The following is an 18,384-nucleotide window of genomic DNA, read 5'->3' on the forward strand; positions in this document are numbered from 1 at the left end:
TCGTTCTCCCGCGAACGCCCTGCTCCTCGAAAGAGACTCGTTTTTGCCGTGAGCAGAAGTGGCGGATGAAAGAGTAAATAGGAAGGACGGAGAATCTCGAGTATGTAAGAGGGACGGCAAGGGATGGGAGGAGGAGGAGGAAGGAAATTTATGAATTCGCTGTCACTGCGATGGCTTTGGCCTATTCTCCTACATTCTTCCGGCTGCGCGCGGAGCGTGTCCCGAAGAACGGAGAAAGAGAAGCGTCTCGGGACGAGCTACTCTCGCGGAATCGACGTCGCGTTAGCTGATAAATGTTTATCCCGAAAGAAGTCTCTCTCGCGAGCGCTATGGAGACTGCGACGCGCTTTTTTCTCCACTTTCACGATTTTATCTTTTTCCCTAAGAGCAGTTTTCGTACATCGAGTTATTTGCGTTATTAACACCGCCCAATGCTTGATTGAGCGACGTCACGCATCGTCATTCTCTCGCGCGACAGTGGTGCTCTCGTAATTCTCGTTCCGACAGGGAAACGAGATATCATTGACGACTGTTGGCTGCTCACGCAGCGAGTGTTCGATGTCATAATAGGTATAGATTACAGCGGTCTCCTGCCGTGGAAATGAGCATTCCTGTCTGGTGCGATCGGTGCACTTCGTCTTCGCTTCTTTTAACGCATCTCTACGCTGTTTCTATCTTCCTCGTCCTTTCCGTACCGTTTCCGGTGCGCTTTCAAATACGTTTACCTTAACTCGTTAACGAACCCGGCTAACGACGGTTCGTACGATAACAGAATTTCCAGTTCTTTTCTTCCTTTCGAATGTGAAACGGTTTTATCGGTATCGGAGAGGGAACGTTTTCCCGCACGGTCTTAAAACTGTGTTATTCATATCGACTGAAAGTTTAAGTAACTTGTACCGTTTTTAACTTATTGTTAATTTAAAAAGGAAGAAAAATAGTAGATATTATATGTAGAATAAGTTTATTCGCGGGAGCAACTTTTTTCTGAAACCGGTACGAGTTTTACGTTTTATTCGTAATCAAAGTTAGATATACGCGAAAACTGTCGCACGAAAAACATAGATATTTGAACATATGAAACGTTGCGCATGTTACTTTTATAAACAATGGACATGTCGAGCACAATTCCATGTTTGCTAATTTCCATGCATGCTCTGTTTTGTTTTAATTATGCATCAGTTAGAACAAGTGCTGTATACATCTACGCGCCTTTGAAAATAATCATAAATAAATGTGAGAGCGCAACGAATTTTGGTTTCAAGTAATTTAAAGTAGAAGTTTTTTTCTTGATGTTATAGCACGAATTAAGCAACACGTATATATTACATATCTATGCGTTATATTAGTAGACCGAAAACATTGCCGTATAAAAAAGTAACGTTTTATTCTTTTCAAAATGTTGAAACGTAAAAATTATAAATGTTGAAACGGGATATATTTTTGCAAACTGTATCATTTTTCTATTGATAAATTCTATTTCAGAAAGAAGGTAACGAGTCGCGTATCGAGTAGAATATCGTGTATTGGCTAGAAATGCTTCGGCTTTGAATCAGATGACGCGGGGAATTTCTCTTTATACTAGCAAGATGAATTCACGCGGTCGAATGCATCTCCGATTCGATTTTCTTTTCCTTCCTTTGCTTCTCAAAGGAAGGATGCGGCGCCTGACCGGTCCGGAGCATCAAAGGTACTAGCCGAGTTACGGATCTCAGAGCATGCTGCACATTTTTGGTGCGTTGCCAGATGACGCTTGTTCTGAAAACAGATAGCGAGAAAGTTAATCGAAGAGTTTTAGCCGATCCAAAAATAGTTTTCGCTTTGCCATTTATTCTATTTAGTGCGTTATTGCATAAAATTGCTGTTTAATTTAAACTTTTATGATATTGTTGCTTCATTGCCTTAAATAACATTTTTCTATTTTAATATTTAAAACAATTAAATTTTAGTTTTTTAAATCAAAGTGTCGATGCTGTATTGAAGAACATGCAATTAATAAATTATATTACTCTGTCATTGGCGCTCTTGTGCAAAAGTTGTGCATAAATGTCGAAAACATTAGCATGGGATCGCCGTTTGTGGTCTGCATATTACGCGTCGCTTATTGCATTCACATTCAGCGAAGCGAACTATCGCTTAGAATGAAAAAAAAATCAGTTTACAGTGAAATGTTGGTGCTTGTCAATCGCGCCACGTTTGGCTGTTTGATCGCGGAACTTTTTTTTTATCACGGCGAATAGAAGGGCGCGATTCTGCAGCAAGTCGGTAGGTCGAGAATCGTTCAAGCGCCATTTATCGAGATTGCCAGCGCGCGTTTGAACAATTCTTCGTGCCGTCCGCAAGCGATAGTTTTTACTGGATTTTCCAAAAAATCCCGGAAAGCCGGGTGCTGCACGCACGATCTGTAGCTCGATAAATATATACGCAGTCGTGCGTATAACGTGCGTATAAAAACGATTTCATATTCCGAGTGACGAGCGTGTATACCGATCTCTGATCAGATCTGCCGCCGCGCGCCGATTTTGAATACATTCGATTTGAATAAACTTTTTCGTGCCGCTGCGTTTTGCGTTTCCGGGACGGAAGATACGCAGATTTAAAATATTACATGCAGAATCAGTTACCGATGTCGTCGCGAATTAATATTCATTGTATGCGCAGCTTCAGGCGGAGGGAATACCACAGCGCTAAATGGGGTAGTAAAAACACATACAGATTTTTGTACAACAGTTGTCGAAATTATATTTTTAGACGCTCGGATATTTTTATCCGTTTTTCCTTCAGTCTGGTTCTTTAGGAATTACACGAATTACGCGAGGAAATGGCTCGTGACCTGGCACGTTATAATATTATTCCCGATAAGATCAACCGAGAGAAAGACATACTTTGCGTGCTGCCGCTTCTGTTTATAACTTATAAAAATATATAAAGACAAATGAGGGTTAATTTCTTTCCGATGAGGGCTTTCAGGCCGTATCCGCGGAAAATACAACCATTCAAATGATTGATTCAATTGTAACCAACAAATATTTATAGCGCGTGTGTAATGCGTATATATTTTATATCCTACATATGGTGAAAAAAACCTTTCATAAATTCTTACACTATTTATCAATGTCGTTGGAAATTGATGTAGAACAGAGATGCAAAACTCGGATATTAAACTGGGCCACATCCCAGTTTAAATTAAAATTAATCGGGCTGCGATATCAGCTTTGTTTTATAGCGGTTTTGTTATAAATGTTATTTCTGGTTTATTCATGATATTGTGAATGGTATTCAATTTTTTTAAACTTTTTCCGGATCGCGAAATGTGATCCTACATACATTATAAAAGAGGAACCGGATTTTATATAAAAGTAATGAATCTAGTTACGGCGCGCTTACTATAGAATTTGCAGTTTTGCATGATCGATATATGTAAATGACGTTGCAAACATGTCTCGGAACATGACTTGGGTAATATAATCATGTATGCCATCGAATATTTACTCAATGTGTCAAGTAGCGAAGCGTAATAATAAGACACCGCCAACGAGCCGATGCATTTATTTAGGTACACAACGTTAAAATGAATCGCATTAATTTATTAATATATCATATGACAAGTTTCCTGTCAAGTTTCCGGAGTGAGTTCCACATGCGAACGATAAAGACGCGATTCTACATGATGAAAACAATCTCTTTCTCAGTCCTCCATTTGTCTCTTCGACGGAACTGTAGTGTGTTTCAATCGCGACGGTTTTTCGCGCAAATCACATTGAGAGAAGTTCTGAAAAATTTATCTCACCGTGACGAGTTGTGGACGCGCGGTACTTAACGTAGAAAAAATTAAAGCGCGTGTATAAAAAACACAGAGAGAGAAAGGGAGAGAAAAAGAGAGAGAGAGAGAGAGAGAGAGAGAGAGAGAAATGCAGTTTTAACTTTCGCGAAATTAGCAGGCTAGCCCGGACGCGCACGGAAAAAAGCGAATGCAGGAAATTGCATCGTTGCGGTAGCGCGTAGCGGAAACACCGTTGAATACGAGCAGCGTCGGCCGACGGAGATAAACATGACTAGCGGCGGCGTTAGGACGAGTAATTGCCATTTCTCCTGCGAACCTTTGCTTCCGACTATTGTTAATTATTTCGATAAAAGCAATAATCGCGTAGCCGATGTCCAATTTCATAACCATCGATACGCGCGAGAGCGACGTCAATTGTCGCTACATTTATTGCCGCTACATCACCCTTGGACGGACTCGATGGCCCTCGAATGCAGCTTACGACGGCGAAAAAACTTCATTTACCTCACGATTGATTTATCGAGGGATTTTGATTAATCGGGTCTCCAACCTGGACGGACGGTCTCTAGAATTGGGTTTCCGCGCACCGAGGTGGCCGAACGATCCAAAAGTTAACGGCGGCGAACATCGCGCCCCTCCGGCGATTTCCTACGTGTGCGTGGGCGTATGTGTACGCGCGTGACTACCGGTATGCGTGTTCAATTTCCGATAGTTACGACGGTAGTGCCAAAGGGGTCGGTAAAGTTCAATTTCAACGGCGTAACTTTAGACCGGCACCTCGGAGTCGTCTCTTTGTGTGGCGTTGTGGCGAATTTTCCAAGTTTTCTCGGCGCGATGGCGTGCGCGCGATACGCGTTCGAGCGGAGGAAACGAATGAAACGTCGCTGAAAAATCCTGTCGCCGCGTTGCGTGACAGCTCGTACGACGGACGCAGGGAAAATCCCATTTTCCAATTCCGAACTGGCGGCGAACGAACGAACGAACGAACGAACGAACGTTGCCAGTCTCGTAGACTGACTTTGTTTCAGCCGCGAAATCTTCCAGCAATGCGGCGCGCGCGATCGCAATCGCGCGTCTCGACATTGACGAAGAACACGTATCAACCCCCCGAATCTTCGACAACGAGGACTGATACGATTCGAGAATACGCGGAAAGCAACGTTTCGCGTTATCGCATCGGCGTTTCCGCGAAATCCGAAAATAGTTCGAAACTCTCGTAAACTTGCGAACTTTATTGTTCACGGTACAGTTAAAAGCAAACTGCTTTTGCTATCTGTGTGTGCGCTTTTTACGTATTCGAGGAAAGCGAAGTGGTTGATGACTTTCGGGAAAATACTAATGTGTGTTGGCCGGTTCTGCGATCATCTAGGCAGGAAGCTCAGAAATCACCGAGATTTCAATCAGAAGCCATTACGGCGGCCGGTTATGCCGCCGCAGCCGAGAGTTTTAGCTTCCCTCGGCTAGTATACGTGAAGTATGGCTCGTAGTGTCGGCAGCAAAGGCTCACGCGTTATATCGCCGCGAGAAAAAGACCTCGAAAATCTCTAACATAAATATATGTTTGTGAAACGTAATTTACGAAAATGACAATTTCAAATTTTGTCCGACGAAATTGTCAGCCGAAAAACGATGATATGACTTTACGAATTTGCCGGTTGAAAAGGAGCTTACAATTACACGGAATCTGAGTAATTTAGGTGCCACGAGACTCGTTACACATCCAGTCGATTCACAACAATGGCAGAGTAGTCAACGATAGTAGTCCTTGAATGCCAGACGATCTGCGGCGACCTCTCAAGTGGTTCTAGGAACTTCCCAATAGAAGCGTTTCGAGACCCGTAGTAGACGGCGGCTTTGAAGGGTGTACTTTGCGAAGCGCAAATTACCTGAGAAACACGCGAGAAACGCAGGTATTCTTGAAGTGTCCGAAGACAGTCTACTAAAACTTCTGATCTCGTATTATAAAGTAAGCTATCAAAAATTTATCAGATTTTATATCGAAGCGATATATGCAGAAAACAAATTTCTTTTTATCAATCATATTCTTGATTAAATTTGCGGTTATTAATATTTCGTCGATTCGTGAGGGATGAAGTCTCAAACAATTAGCGTGGGCGAAAAGAAATTCGGAGTTCTACTAGTCGTGATATGGATCCCCGTCGAAAGGGGGAAAAAAGGGAAAGATTTCAAAAGAAAGGGATGTCTTTGTTAGTGCGGATTCGGTTGACATTTACAACGGCGCACCGGCGTTCCAAGGCGATGGGCCCTGCGACGGAAGAATTCAATATGGTCTCGGTCCGAACTCTCCTCGCGGAGAATGGAATTACATTTCCATTGTGTTTCGGGCATTCGCATTCGAATCACACAGACGATTCCGCTCCGCCGTGTCACGACCCTAAATCCGCACAAGTCCGAGACACATCCCGGACCCTTCTACTCTCGTGTGCGAGTGCGCTGACGCTCTCGCCCCTTGTCGTACAGTCGGCCGGCCCGTGAGAGAAGGAGAGAGCGGTCAAGAGGTCCCGCGGAGCGGAGAAGCTCGCCATAAGTCATCCGCCTTCGATATTAGCGACCGGACACACCCGCGTACGACCGACCCTTCGTCGCCGGTATATCCTTTCCGCGCCCTCCGGTCCCCGTAGTCCAGTTTCCCATATTGATATCGACTGACCTTACGACGCGCGTATAGAGTCCGCATATGCGGACCGCCGTTGTACGGCCGCGTGGATGGCCGGTTTACGAAGCGAGTATTAGTCGGTGTCGTCGTGGACCCCGGAGGACCATTTATCTCACATTTGCGAGGGACAACGGCGAGAGCGGGAAGAACGCCGTTGACTTTTATGGATAGACTGGCGTTTACTGGATACTACGTATACATATAACACTGCGCATGCACACGATCGCGACTAGCACATCGTTACTAGACAGCGGCGGGCGGGGAGGTAGAAGAAAAAGGTTGGGAGGATGTATTTTTCTTTGTTCATCGCCGTGACGTTTTCGGCCTCATCCGAGCCGCCGAGCCGGGGAAGAAACGCCGCATCGGCCACCGGGGAGCGATTTTTCCGCTCGCAACCGGCGCCCCGCGGTAAATATGTATGACTACATTGCCATCGGCCGCGACGTTTACGCGTCCCGGTAGTAATATTGTCGAGAAGTTTGTTTTTATAAATGCCCGAGCCAGCGTGGGGCTCTTGTAAATACGTCGGATGGATCTAAGCACGAAGTTTGTATTTGTCGAGTGGCTGACTAATGGAAATTAATGCGTCCGTAACGGGAGAATTAGCTTTATCAGTACACGCGAGTCCTTTTTATATACACAGCGAACAGCAGAAATAGCGGAGCGCGTTTTACGATGACCTATATCCCGCGCTCTTTTAACATAAATTGCTTATTTTTCTCGAGACAAAAGCCGCCCTCCAAAGCGCTTCCTATATTTGCTGAAAACGTCCATTATAAAATTTTTCTCGCGATTCAAAGCAATCGGCGAGTTACATTTATCCCTGGCTACCTTAGAGTCGCGCCACGTCGAGAAAAAACGCCTCGAGTGTCCCGAGCTAAACGTTATAATTAAAAGAGTAATTACGGGAATTTGTGTTAACGACTTTTCCAGCATCCGGACGACGACGCTGTTCGTCTTCAATGCTTTACGACGTGATTAAAAACTTCTCGTCCCAATAGCGCTCCCCTTTTGCCCCAATTATCGGCGCATCGTTCACGATTTTGCGATCGATTGGTTCAACAAAAAGAAATGATATATTCCTGCAGAATCCGACGAGAAAGCGGGCAGGTTGCTTTTTGCGAAACGAGCACCGTTAAATGAATTGTTTGTTACGTGTTTGCGTGTACGAGCTCAGCGGCGTGCAAAAAGCGTTGCAACTTTGGGCAAAGATCGATAGACCGATATAGATCTCCGTCACAGAAATTATGCCTCGGTTTCGCCCAGCATGGCTCGCGCATTAACAACGCATCAAAGCCGAAATTCCGGAGGAAAACTGGAGTATGCACGACAAGCCCGCGCTCCCCGCCGCTCTTCGAGCTGCCGCAGAATGACGCGACTTCGCGTACTCATGGTAGTGTAATAAACTGATGGATTAGGACGAGCCTTGGTTGGTACGTCGCCGTGACAGCACTCGAACCCATTAATTCCACTTTACCTTAACTCCGAGATGTAACGTTCGATCCGGCAGACAGCAATTACGGCATTTTCATAACGAAACCGGAATTACGCGATGATCACCGACGACGGTTGAGTAATCGATGAGGCGCAATGTCATTAAAAATACGATTAATCGCGACAATCGCGGAGGCGCTTCGCACACGCGCAAAACTTTGAACTATAAATCGCCGTGACCATAAATCGAGATACAAAACAGGCGCGGAGGGCCGGAAAAGTTCGCGGTCGACGAACCTCGCGGTCGTACGTCCGGACTGCACAGAATTGTCCGGCGCGACCTTTAAAGGTTAATTAGATTATTGGATCACGATAATGGCGCGGGCATTAACATTTCGTGCACCATTACTGGCGCGCGACCGAAATGCGATATATTCGGAATCCAGCGCGCTGCCGGGAAACAATGCGGCGTACGAATTAAAGCGCGCGTATCTGGTAGTGCGCGAATAACGCGACATAAATTAACCCCGAGGACGGAAAACAACTGTAGTCACTCACGCGGCGCGTATTGCAATCACACTCCTCATTCCCTCGAATTTTACGTCGCTTCAGAGGCGATAATTTCAAAAGCAACTTTGTAATATAAATTCGTCGAGTGGCCAATCCTGCGAACGAGTTAACTCTTCCTGCATCTCGATATTAATCCATCTTCGTGTATTTTTACTTCCGCTTCGACCGAGTGTCCACCTTAATTATCGCGTCGGTTGCCACCGCCCCTATATACACCCGCAGCAGAGCTCGTTCATCTCGCTCTCTGAGCCATCTCCCAACTTGGCGCGCTGAGACGAGTAGATGAAAACGGATTGCCTTTCGTCTGACTGTATTTCCACTTACCAAAGTGATATTAATGGGCCGCAAACGACGAGCGTCTGCACGCCTTCTCCGATCGGTCGTCTCTATCGCGCTACGAACGCGGAACAAAAGTGATCGCATAACTAACCGAAAGCGGACAGCGTTACATCGTTCACATTTCAAGCGAATGTGAATGTACGCGCGGATAGTATAATATGTTCGCGAGAAACGTAATCTTTCGCTTTCTAATGTGTTTTGCCGGAGCATAATGAAGTTTTCTATCTATCTCTCGGCAATCTCGCTCCACCGAAACGACGAAAACGTACGCTCGCGGCTAAGTAGCTTAACGCCGTAGCTGCGATCCAAATTAGCATGCGCCAGTGCCTCCGCCGCGCGATGTCTTGAGCGTGTTAAGTAAGCGAGCGCCGCTATGTGGGGCAAACTCTCGGAGGGCGTATTTCGCGAAGTAACGCAAGACTTCCTCCTCGGCGTTGTTATTACGTTCGATAAACCCCGACTTGCTTCCGCGCGGCGCAAAATACAGCGCATCCGTTCAAGCGGTAGCTAATCGACTGATCGACTGTGTTTACGCCACGACATGCGTGTTACGCGTTGCATTATTTTTATAATCATTATTTTTAAATATAACAATATCATACTACGGAAGAGAGAGAGAGAGAGAAGGCGAGTGTGAGCTATAAATATACACCGTATGCAAGAATTAACGCTAGATTGCTCGATCTTTTTATCTTTTTACGTCGTCAGCTCGAAGGAAAAAGAATACACGCGATTATAATAGGCAACATTCTTCCTTTGTACTAAACTAAAGACATTATTTCACAATATCGTTATCAATTTAATCGAATAGTTGAGTCTTTTTCTTCGCAACTGTAGCCGAATGAGCAAAATTGTCTATCGAAATCGGTATTCATCTCCCACTCGACTCGCTTCAACTGAAACTATTGTAATGCCCCCACAGTCACGGTACAAAAGTCATCATCGGTGCATACGCGTCGACCGGACAGGCGGACAGCGGGGACACAAAAGTGGGACAATATTGGCAAATGAGACGGTACATTTGGCGGGCATTGTCGAGAGGCGTCCGGGGTGACCGGGTGCGGATGGACGGCTGGAACGCATCGTAATTGCGCGCATTGTTTGATGCGTGCCAGACGACTCGAATCGACGCCGGGCTCCGCACAACAACCTCGTGCCTTAACTCCGCGCCGAGCGCCTCGACACGTCGCCCGCAGGAGGAGGAAACGAGCGTCGATGATTTATCGGCTCTTCTGTCGCGTGACGCGCGCGTACCGGCATCCGCCGTTTCATCTTCCGACGAATGAGTCACTCGTCCTAATGGACTGTGAATGATTATTAATAAGAGGCGATCCTTCTTTCCGGCATTCCTTTTCTCCTTATTCCGCTGTCCTTTTTTTTCTCACGGGATCTCAGTCGCCACTGCTATGCCGCCCTCGTAGCGGTGATTTCTGTGGATCTCGGCGGCGAGACGCGGGGATTAATCTCACCGAAATTAAGGTTCGCATCAACCAAAAGAGCTCTCGGTTGCAACCACGGTGGGAAAACTGAAGATGCAGTTGAGGAAGTTTTCGAAGACGGAGATTCTGAATGTTGATTTAATGACGTTTGGAGAAAGTAAACACTTCGGTATTTTAACGAGATTTTTTAGAGCGTTGCTAATTTCTGTTTTAAAGTAAAATCCATATTAAACTACTTAAAAGTTTGTTAAACGACCATTGAATCTTCTGGGTAAGAAAGATTAGATTAGAATAAAGCATTCGCGTTTTTAGGGCAGAATTTTCAGAAATAGCTTCGATATCGATATTATATATGTGGAATATGGAGGAGAGAAGCCGAATCTGTCTCTGCAAAGTTTCATTAGATTCAACGACAGTTCAACGCTCTTTCGGCGTCTTAACCGTTACCGTGACTGACCCGTGCATTCCCACTGAAACCATCGTACCACGAATCACTCCAACTATTCGCCGCAGTAAACGCCAACGGCGGCACGAAGATATTGTCTTCGGAGATGGAATTCTGTGAGTCTTTTCGCCGTCGCTTGATTCGCCTGAAGGGTTATCCAGCCGCATCTAGCACCGCATTAGCTAGATTTACGTCGGGGAACGGATTCTTGATACGCGTCACACTCGGAATTTAACATATTTTACCGATCGCGATCATGATTTCGACGCGTTACAATATAGCAGGATGCGCCTGGAAAATCGTCGGCTGTGACCCGCGTCGGAAAAAACTGCATTCTGCTCCTTTATCAATTGTGAAAACCTGTGTCGACTGTGAAAGAAACGAATATCGCGGATCCGGCGGGCAAAAGCCGACTATCCGGAGTCAGTGGCGCGACAGGACGATACGAAGGATACGTTCATAGGGTCTGTAAAGCAAACGAGCCATGGCCTTATCGCCCGGTCCATCTGTATTCACGGCATTTCTGGCTTTATCTCGCGAGCGTCGTATCTTTCTCTCACTCGCTTTATCTTTCGTTCTTTTCTCTCGCAGCTTCGTCGTTATCCTCAGCTTGTCTCCATTGGGCGAGCAACTTATGCCATGCCTTCTGTCCTCTTTTCGTTGCATTTCTTCCCTCTGGCTTCCTCGGGGAGATCACTTGCCCGGTCGCTCGTACCGCCACTCCATCGCATCAGCATCTCTGTTTTCCACTCTATCGCTCCGTCACATCTCCGGGACGCGGCGGCGTCCCCCATCCGTCCTCGTTGTGTGTGTCGCGGCCTTTTCTCCCCTCCCCGCATCCATCCACCCTCGACGGTTATCCCACCCTTCCGCCTATCCGCCGCTCGCCGACGTGTACACGAGAAAAAGAATGGAGAGAAACGAGCGTGGCTCGAGATGGAAAGTCTCGCCACCCATCTACGGCTAATCCCTCTTTTCTCTCCGGAAAGTCATCGGTTGCGCGGCGTGGCGAATCTCCCTTGGCGCGCACGGTGCTCGAAGCGAGCACGGCTGGATTAAGCTCGAGCTTCAACGAATGATCGGACAATCTCTCACTCGCTTACGTCTTTTTTACCCTCGGCTCGCTCTTCACGGCACGCCCGCGCAAATACTCGCGCGGCGAATGGCGCGGTGTGACAAATATCGCGGTACGTTGGCGCATTTCTAATGCCGCCGCGCGCCCGCTTCTCCAGAGATGCGACCGTAACCGGGAGACGGATGACCCGGAAACATCGCACCGGAGTTTGTTTGTATTTATTGCCGGATTCTCGCGAAAAAGGACGACGTTTGCACATTCGTGCGATACGGCGAAGTTTGCGTCGCGCAAGCTAACACGCGCGACGCCGCGCTTCTCCGGGGACTTTCGGTCGAACGTAGAGCCGAGATCGTGAAAGGATCTGAAATGGATAGAATGGCGCGCGAACGCGCGAGTTATCGCGGCGGAAACTATTGCGGCAATTTCATACTCCGCGAACTCTTTGTCGAGCCATCCACGACGCTTCGGAACGGCTGGCACTCCGGGGAATGTTCATCTCGGTAATTTCGGCGTCGTTCTTCTAGTCCCTCCTACGACAGTTTCTATCGCGGAAGTGGAGCATTGTCCCACTTTCTGATGAAAGGCACTCTTAGAGAGAGAGAGAGAGAGAGAGAGAGAGAGAGAGAGAGAGACAGAGAGAGAGGGGGCGCGCATCGAGACTCCGCTCGTCGGAGAAATTTCGCGATTAGAGACCGTCGAGAGATCTTCGATTCGCCATAGATACTTGCTCGCGGTCGACCTCTCTTCATAATGTCTCTCGAGGGAAGTCCGTAAAAATTCACCGAGCGCAGAGAAAAATCGGCTGATTGTCCTGTACGGTTAGATAATCTTTACGGATCTAACATAGACACGCCGGTTTGTTGACTCCTCGACAGCGCTCGAGGCGTGAAGTTAAGAGCATTCATCAAGAAGAAAGACGGAACATCAATTTCTTTGTCAGCCATAGCGAGCGAGCGCTTAAGAGAAAGAAAAGGAAGAGGCAAAGAGAGAAAGAAAGTGTGAGAGAAGGAGAAGGAAAGTCTGTTCTCGTACCTCTCGAGACCTCCCGTAAGCGGTATTCCAAGCCGGTCAGACCGGTACTCGACGACCGTTGCCTGATGTACCTGCGGGCGATCGTTCGCTCACGCATTCTCCGCGCCGACTCATTCGTTGGTTTGTTCTCGACACAACTTTCTTTGAACGTGACGTGTCGAAAGTATTTTTTGAATATAGTCTTCTCGTTCAAAATTCGAATAAAATTAAAACAATTTGACTTGCGGTCTGTTGAAAGCGTGCAATTAACACCTTTGTACACGTGAATGATAATTTTATATTTTTGAAATGAAAAGCAATACGAATGTTTTATCGTAAATGTTTCATCATCATAAACTGCCAAATTATTATTTTATACTTGTGTTGATATATCCAATATTTTCATGTTACTTTATTTTATAACTTTACACTAAATTTATTTTATAGATTGGTTATCATGCAGTTTTCGATTTAATTTACGGTCCATACAAAGCGCGGCTCGCGCGCCGATATAAAATTGCGAAATGTTATTTTGTTTCAGTAAATCCTTTTCATTTATGATGCATCATGCGTCTGTGGCGCGGTGGCGTGCGGAACGCGAAGGATAAATTATTGCCGCCGTAATGCCTCACGTATTACGATCTGAAATCGCGATTTTACGAGGTATGACCATGAAAGAGGCATTACTTTTTCACTCGCGCTCGCTGCTCTTCGGTACCCGTACACTTCATATCGCGCCCATTTCGCGCGATTGCACCCGCCGTACAAATCGCTGTCCATTCCAAAAATGGATTTAAGCAGGATTGAGTTATTAATTTAAAGTCGGTCGCCAATTGCCGTCCATTTATGAAACGTGCGAAACCCTCCGCGAGTAAGTGGGATAACCAGTTTTGTCACTTTCCTCAGCCGATATATGCTGCCGCCGCCAGTCAAGCGCCGCGCCATTACAAACGCGTGGGCTTCGACCGGACCGACCAGTCTACCTTTTGATGTCTTTATCCGCTCACATCAATATCGACAGCGTTAAGCCGTAATCTACTGATCACAGAAATTAGTCCATACAATTACACTCTGAGTAGCTTATTGCAGGATACAGTAATCAAGCTCAAGCATATCGGGTTTTTTTTCTTTTATACACAACATTAAAAAAAAAATGACTTAATAACAAATTTAATTTACTCAAAGAGTAACTATAGATTATTCTGAATGCAAATTGTATTTTGGACTAACTTGAACTCAATTTACTTAATTTGTTTAGCTAATGTAATAAAACACAATATACGTATACGTATAAAGCAACTGGTTGATGAATTAAACGAAGATACCATAAAACCTCGTACGCATGTCGATTAAAAATATAGTAATTACTTTCGTACATATCAACATCTAGTGGTATTAGATTAATTAATGAAACGCGCATAATCTCAGATTACGCCGACAAATTAAATTTCTATACCTGTTTACCGTGAATTACCGTGATTATTATTAATGATCGTAAATAGATGAAAACTCGAACTAGATTATTCATAATTAGATGAAGAGTAGATCGACCGAATAATGACGAGCAGATTATTGCTGCGCTGAAACAGTGAGACGAATGGCCTACTTCCGTGGTATTTAAATATAAAGCAGGTTGTGCATATTCAGCTGCCATAGACGAGTGCCGCATTTAAAATATCGATTGGCATAGTCCTCGTTCAAGTAACGTCAATTCCACGGCGTTCCATATAAGGCATTTCCCAGGAAAAACTCGCGCTATTCGGGGTCAGTAAGAATGCGGCGTTGGTGGGAATTCGCTTCGCGAAATAATCTCGCTAAATTCAAACTACCGGCGAAAGACGGTAGTTCGCATGCGGCAATCTAGCCGTATTCGCCGTATTCGCTGCCGCGCTGAATGCAAGAAAAAAAAAATCGTATACATACGTAAACCTTTGAGATACGCGAATCGTATCGACGACCGGCGTTGAATGGAACGGATTCTACACGGATCTGTGAAAATTGCGATTCACGTAATAATGGCGTGGCCGTATTACCCCCTCAACACAGTGCATAGTCGATCCTTTTTCACCGGGTCAGTCACTTGAAAGAGCTTCGTTTCGCAGAGTGCACGAGTCTCTCGTATTAGCGGTGCATCGTCACGCATTCATGTTGTGCATGTGTGCCTTCGAGGTCGATCAACTGTCCGTTTAAACGAGTTCTGCTTTTCCGCTTGATAAATAAAACAGCCGCATGCATCATCCGTCCGTCCTTGTTAGCGCGGGATCGACTTGTAAGCACGCATACGTAAAGCAACAATTACGGAGCGAGCCGGACTCCTTCCTTCTCGTGCATAATACAAATCAGCAATCGGCACAGATTATTTCGCCCCTCGTGCCGCGTCGAAAGACAGATCTGCACGAATCGAAAAAGGCGGAGATGGAGGATACCGTAAGTTACCTGAATCTATTATTCACGAACGTCGTCGGTTCGCCGTCGGATCGGGCTGCTTTTCAGGCTGCGCAGCTGGTTTTAGGTTGTTCGTGGATAAGCGGATAACTCGCTTGCCGGCGGTTCGTGCGGAATGAAGGTTATACCTCGGAAGCGGCAGCTGTGAGAGAGACGCAGTTCGCCGAGAGACGGCGAGTTCTCCCTTTCTGCCCGACAACGACGATGACAACGACGAACATCGTCCTCCTTCATCGGTTCTCTTCGATCGATGGCCGGGGAAAACGGTGGATACCGATAGTTCGGCCGATGGTACACGCGCGTCCAAACGCACATTGAAAATTCATGGTTCCCGATGGTAAAGCCCGTCCAAGAGGCGAAATCGATAGCCGCAAACGAGTTGGCGACAATTTCTCCGATCCGGCGGCGATCGATGTCGAAATCAATTTTAACGATAACGCTCCCCCCGAGTGTCGCTGAACGCAGTTCCGTCGCGATCCTTTATCTACCGCGAGATTTTATAGCGACAAACTGTCGATATATCCCGCCGTTAACCGGTCGCGAACATTCGTCGTTCATCTACATTGTTCTACACAGCTTTGTACAATCTCGTCGATAAATTGTTCGATTTTATCCATAGAACTGCAGCTGCTATTTTGCGATGACCTCGGGACGAAAAAAGGATCGATATCAAACAACATCAGAATTCTATCGCGTCCTCGAAGTTTATCATTAGCTATTCCGTGTCTATTTCTGCCACGATGTAAAGATATCATATCGCTTATCGTGGCGGGAATTGGCGCCCATCGTGGCATCGAATTCGTTGTCAGTAAACATTGCACGAAACGCTGCATGCATAATTAAGCAAGATTTGCGCGGATTGATATCCATTTGCGTTGGAGATCACGGCGGAAAAGCTGCCGGCCTCGCTGATCCTTGTAACTGCGGCGAGAACACGTGGAGAAACACATGTGCATATACAAACGGCGTCTGAGGAGGAAACGCTCGTCGACGCGAACGACAGGACGGGCGATATCTCACGATGTAGGGCTGCAATTATGAATTAGACGGCGCGATATCGCGCGTCATCGTCTCGCCAGCGCGACGGTGCTCGCGCGACGGACTGTCGTCGTGCGCGCAGAGAAGCGGGAGGATTTAATTAAGGCGTTAATTGGAAAATGGCGAGGCTTAATCGGGCCCCATTTCCTCTCCGTGAAAAGCTGCGACGATAACGACCAACTTTCCGACGACCCCTGACCTATAAGCGCGTTTGCCCGCCCGTTGACCCGCCCTTCCTCGCCGTAGATCGTCGCTGCGATTACGACTTCCCGAGCGTGGAATGAAGAGTCGCGTTTCGCGCGCGCGCGCGCGCGATGATGACGCTTTTCCACGGTGCTCCGTGCAGATTCTCGGTCGGATCGAAGCACCCGTTACCTCCGCCTTTAATCCCGCCCGATTCGCGTCCCTCCACAAGGTCGCAACCCTCCGCGCGCTCTTATCTATGTCGCCCCTCGTTTCCGCCGCAACCGTCGTCTCTTTTCCGTATCTTCTTTTTCGCGTCGACGTTTCCCACCCCGCACGCTCACCAATTTTTTTTTATCTCATTTCCCGCCGTACGTAACCCCGTAACGATACGCTCGGCATGTCCGCGCACGCGCGTACGCTCGTCGACAATTCGGCTTTACCGCGCTTTTGTGCGATATTTCATGGCTCTTTTCTCTGGCGCGCGTGGCCACGTCTTTGAAACGAGAAAAGAGTATGAAAAATTTCACCCGCTACGCTGCGGAAAAGTAATTTCCGGTTTCGAGTGTCAGCTGTTCGTGCCGTGCACTATTTAGACGTCTGTCCGCAACACAAATATGGCATTTGACATAATTTTTCGCTAGACTTATATTATCATATTTCCGACACAATGATAGATTAACGTAAAAACACATGACAAGCATTTTCAATCTGCTAAATCCATCCCGGTACAAAGAAAAACCCATTGAACGGGACCGTTAAGCTTTCTATAGGCACGACACGAAAAGGAAGCGCACACAACTTGCGTAATAAGATAAAAACTCCGAAGGGAATCTTCGCGGACCTTTCGTATACTCGTAAGACCGTCGTAAGGCACGTGACAACATTTTTTCCCCATCTATCGCTATTAGCAAGGGCGATCCGGAGCGTATTCTATTTTGGCGTTCGGAGATCACTGCAGAGGCGGGAGATCACCCTTTCTTATCGCTGATTGACACGGATTTCGACGACAAAAAGCTCGCGCGCTGCCGATATACTCTCCTCCCGGGGCTGTGCGGACATCGCAGCGTCCGATAGCGTCGCGCAGTGATTGATACACGTGTGTTGAACATGCGGCGTGATTGATGCTACCAATCGACGTCAATATGCTGCAGAGTTATCTCTCTTTGGCATCTCTGCGCCGGAGCCGCTTACTTAGCTTTAAGCGATGCACCGTAATATTGCAATATCGGACGTGAAGAAGAATGCAGCTTCGTGCTAAATCGACGTTATATACGATCGCTCGCGTTGTGAGAGCGTAAAATTGTATTGGACTCTACGTCGACCTTTGAAAGATGTTAACATTTATACCCGAAAGTGCGTCATTACGTGCATTGTTGTGTGTCAAAATTAAAGTCAACATATATTTGCATAAATTATTATAATTATTACTGTTAAAAATATTCTGAATATTATGTGAATAAATTCGTGCGACGATAACGCATAATAAACTAGCTCAATTTAGGCGAATAAGTTGAATATTGCAGTTTGCAAAAAAAAACAATATTTGTCAGCTGATATATAATATCTGCGCAAGTAAATAAATTATATAATATCTGCAAAAGCAAATAAATTGGTCTTTAATAAAGAGACGAAAAATATTTATGAGCAAAACATTATTTGTGACTAAACTGTTACGCATCGAGACTACTCTATGCGTTACGTATTTTATTCCACAATCGCGGATTACGACATAGAAAATCGCGCCTTTTGTATAGCGCTTCGAAATATGCAAAAATATATAATCTAAAATATGCGAGTGTATGCTACATCAATTTTATGCAAATATGCTTTTCATTATATATTTTTAGTGTATATTTTGGTCACGCGCGCAACATTCCATAAATATCACGAAAATATCTGAAGAATGATTTCAACGTCAGTTGAATTCGTTGATCAATGTTCATC

General features: G+C 46.0%; 2 protein-coding genes across 20 annotated transcripts in view; one reads left to right on the forward strand and one right to left on the reverse strand.

The window, feature by feature from the left end:
* Sema2a (Semaphorin 2a) overlaps positions 1-18,384 on the forward strand; it is a 314,626-nt gene that overhangs the window by 208,220 nt on the left and 88,022 nt on the right. The window lies entirely within an intron of this gene.
* The window catches only part of LOC105670031 (uncharacterized), a 210,128-nt gene that overhangs the window by 12,181 nt on the left and 179,563 nt on the right, over positions 1-18,384 (reverse strand). For 4 of the 5 annotated variants that reach the window (XR_001100362.2, XM_067359191.1, XM_067359190.1 and 1 more), the window contains one exon: positions 1,159-1,755. The exons of the other annotated variant lie outside the window; for it this stretch is intronic. Coding sequence is in view for 3 of the 4 variants with exons in the window: in XM_067359191.1 (XP_067215292.1) it covers positions 1,645-1,755 (111 nt within the window). In the remaining variant the exon portion in view is untranslated. Of the gene's footprint in view, positions 1-1,158; positions 1,756-18,384 lie in introns of those variants that run through there. 5 annotated transcript variants of the gene reach the window in all.

This window comes from Linepithema humile, chromosome 7 (genome assembly GCF_040581485.1).
Source record: "Linepithema humile isolate Giens D197 chromosome 7, Lhum_UNIL_v1.0, whole genome shotgun sequence".
NCBI classification, from domain to species: domain Eukaryota; kingdom Metazoa; phylum Arthropoda; class Insecta; order Hymenoptera; family Formicidae; genus Linepithema; species Linepithema humile.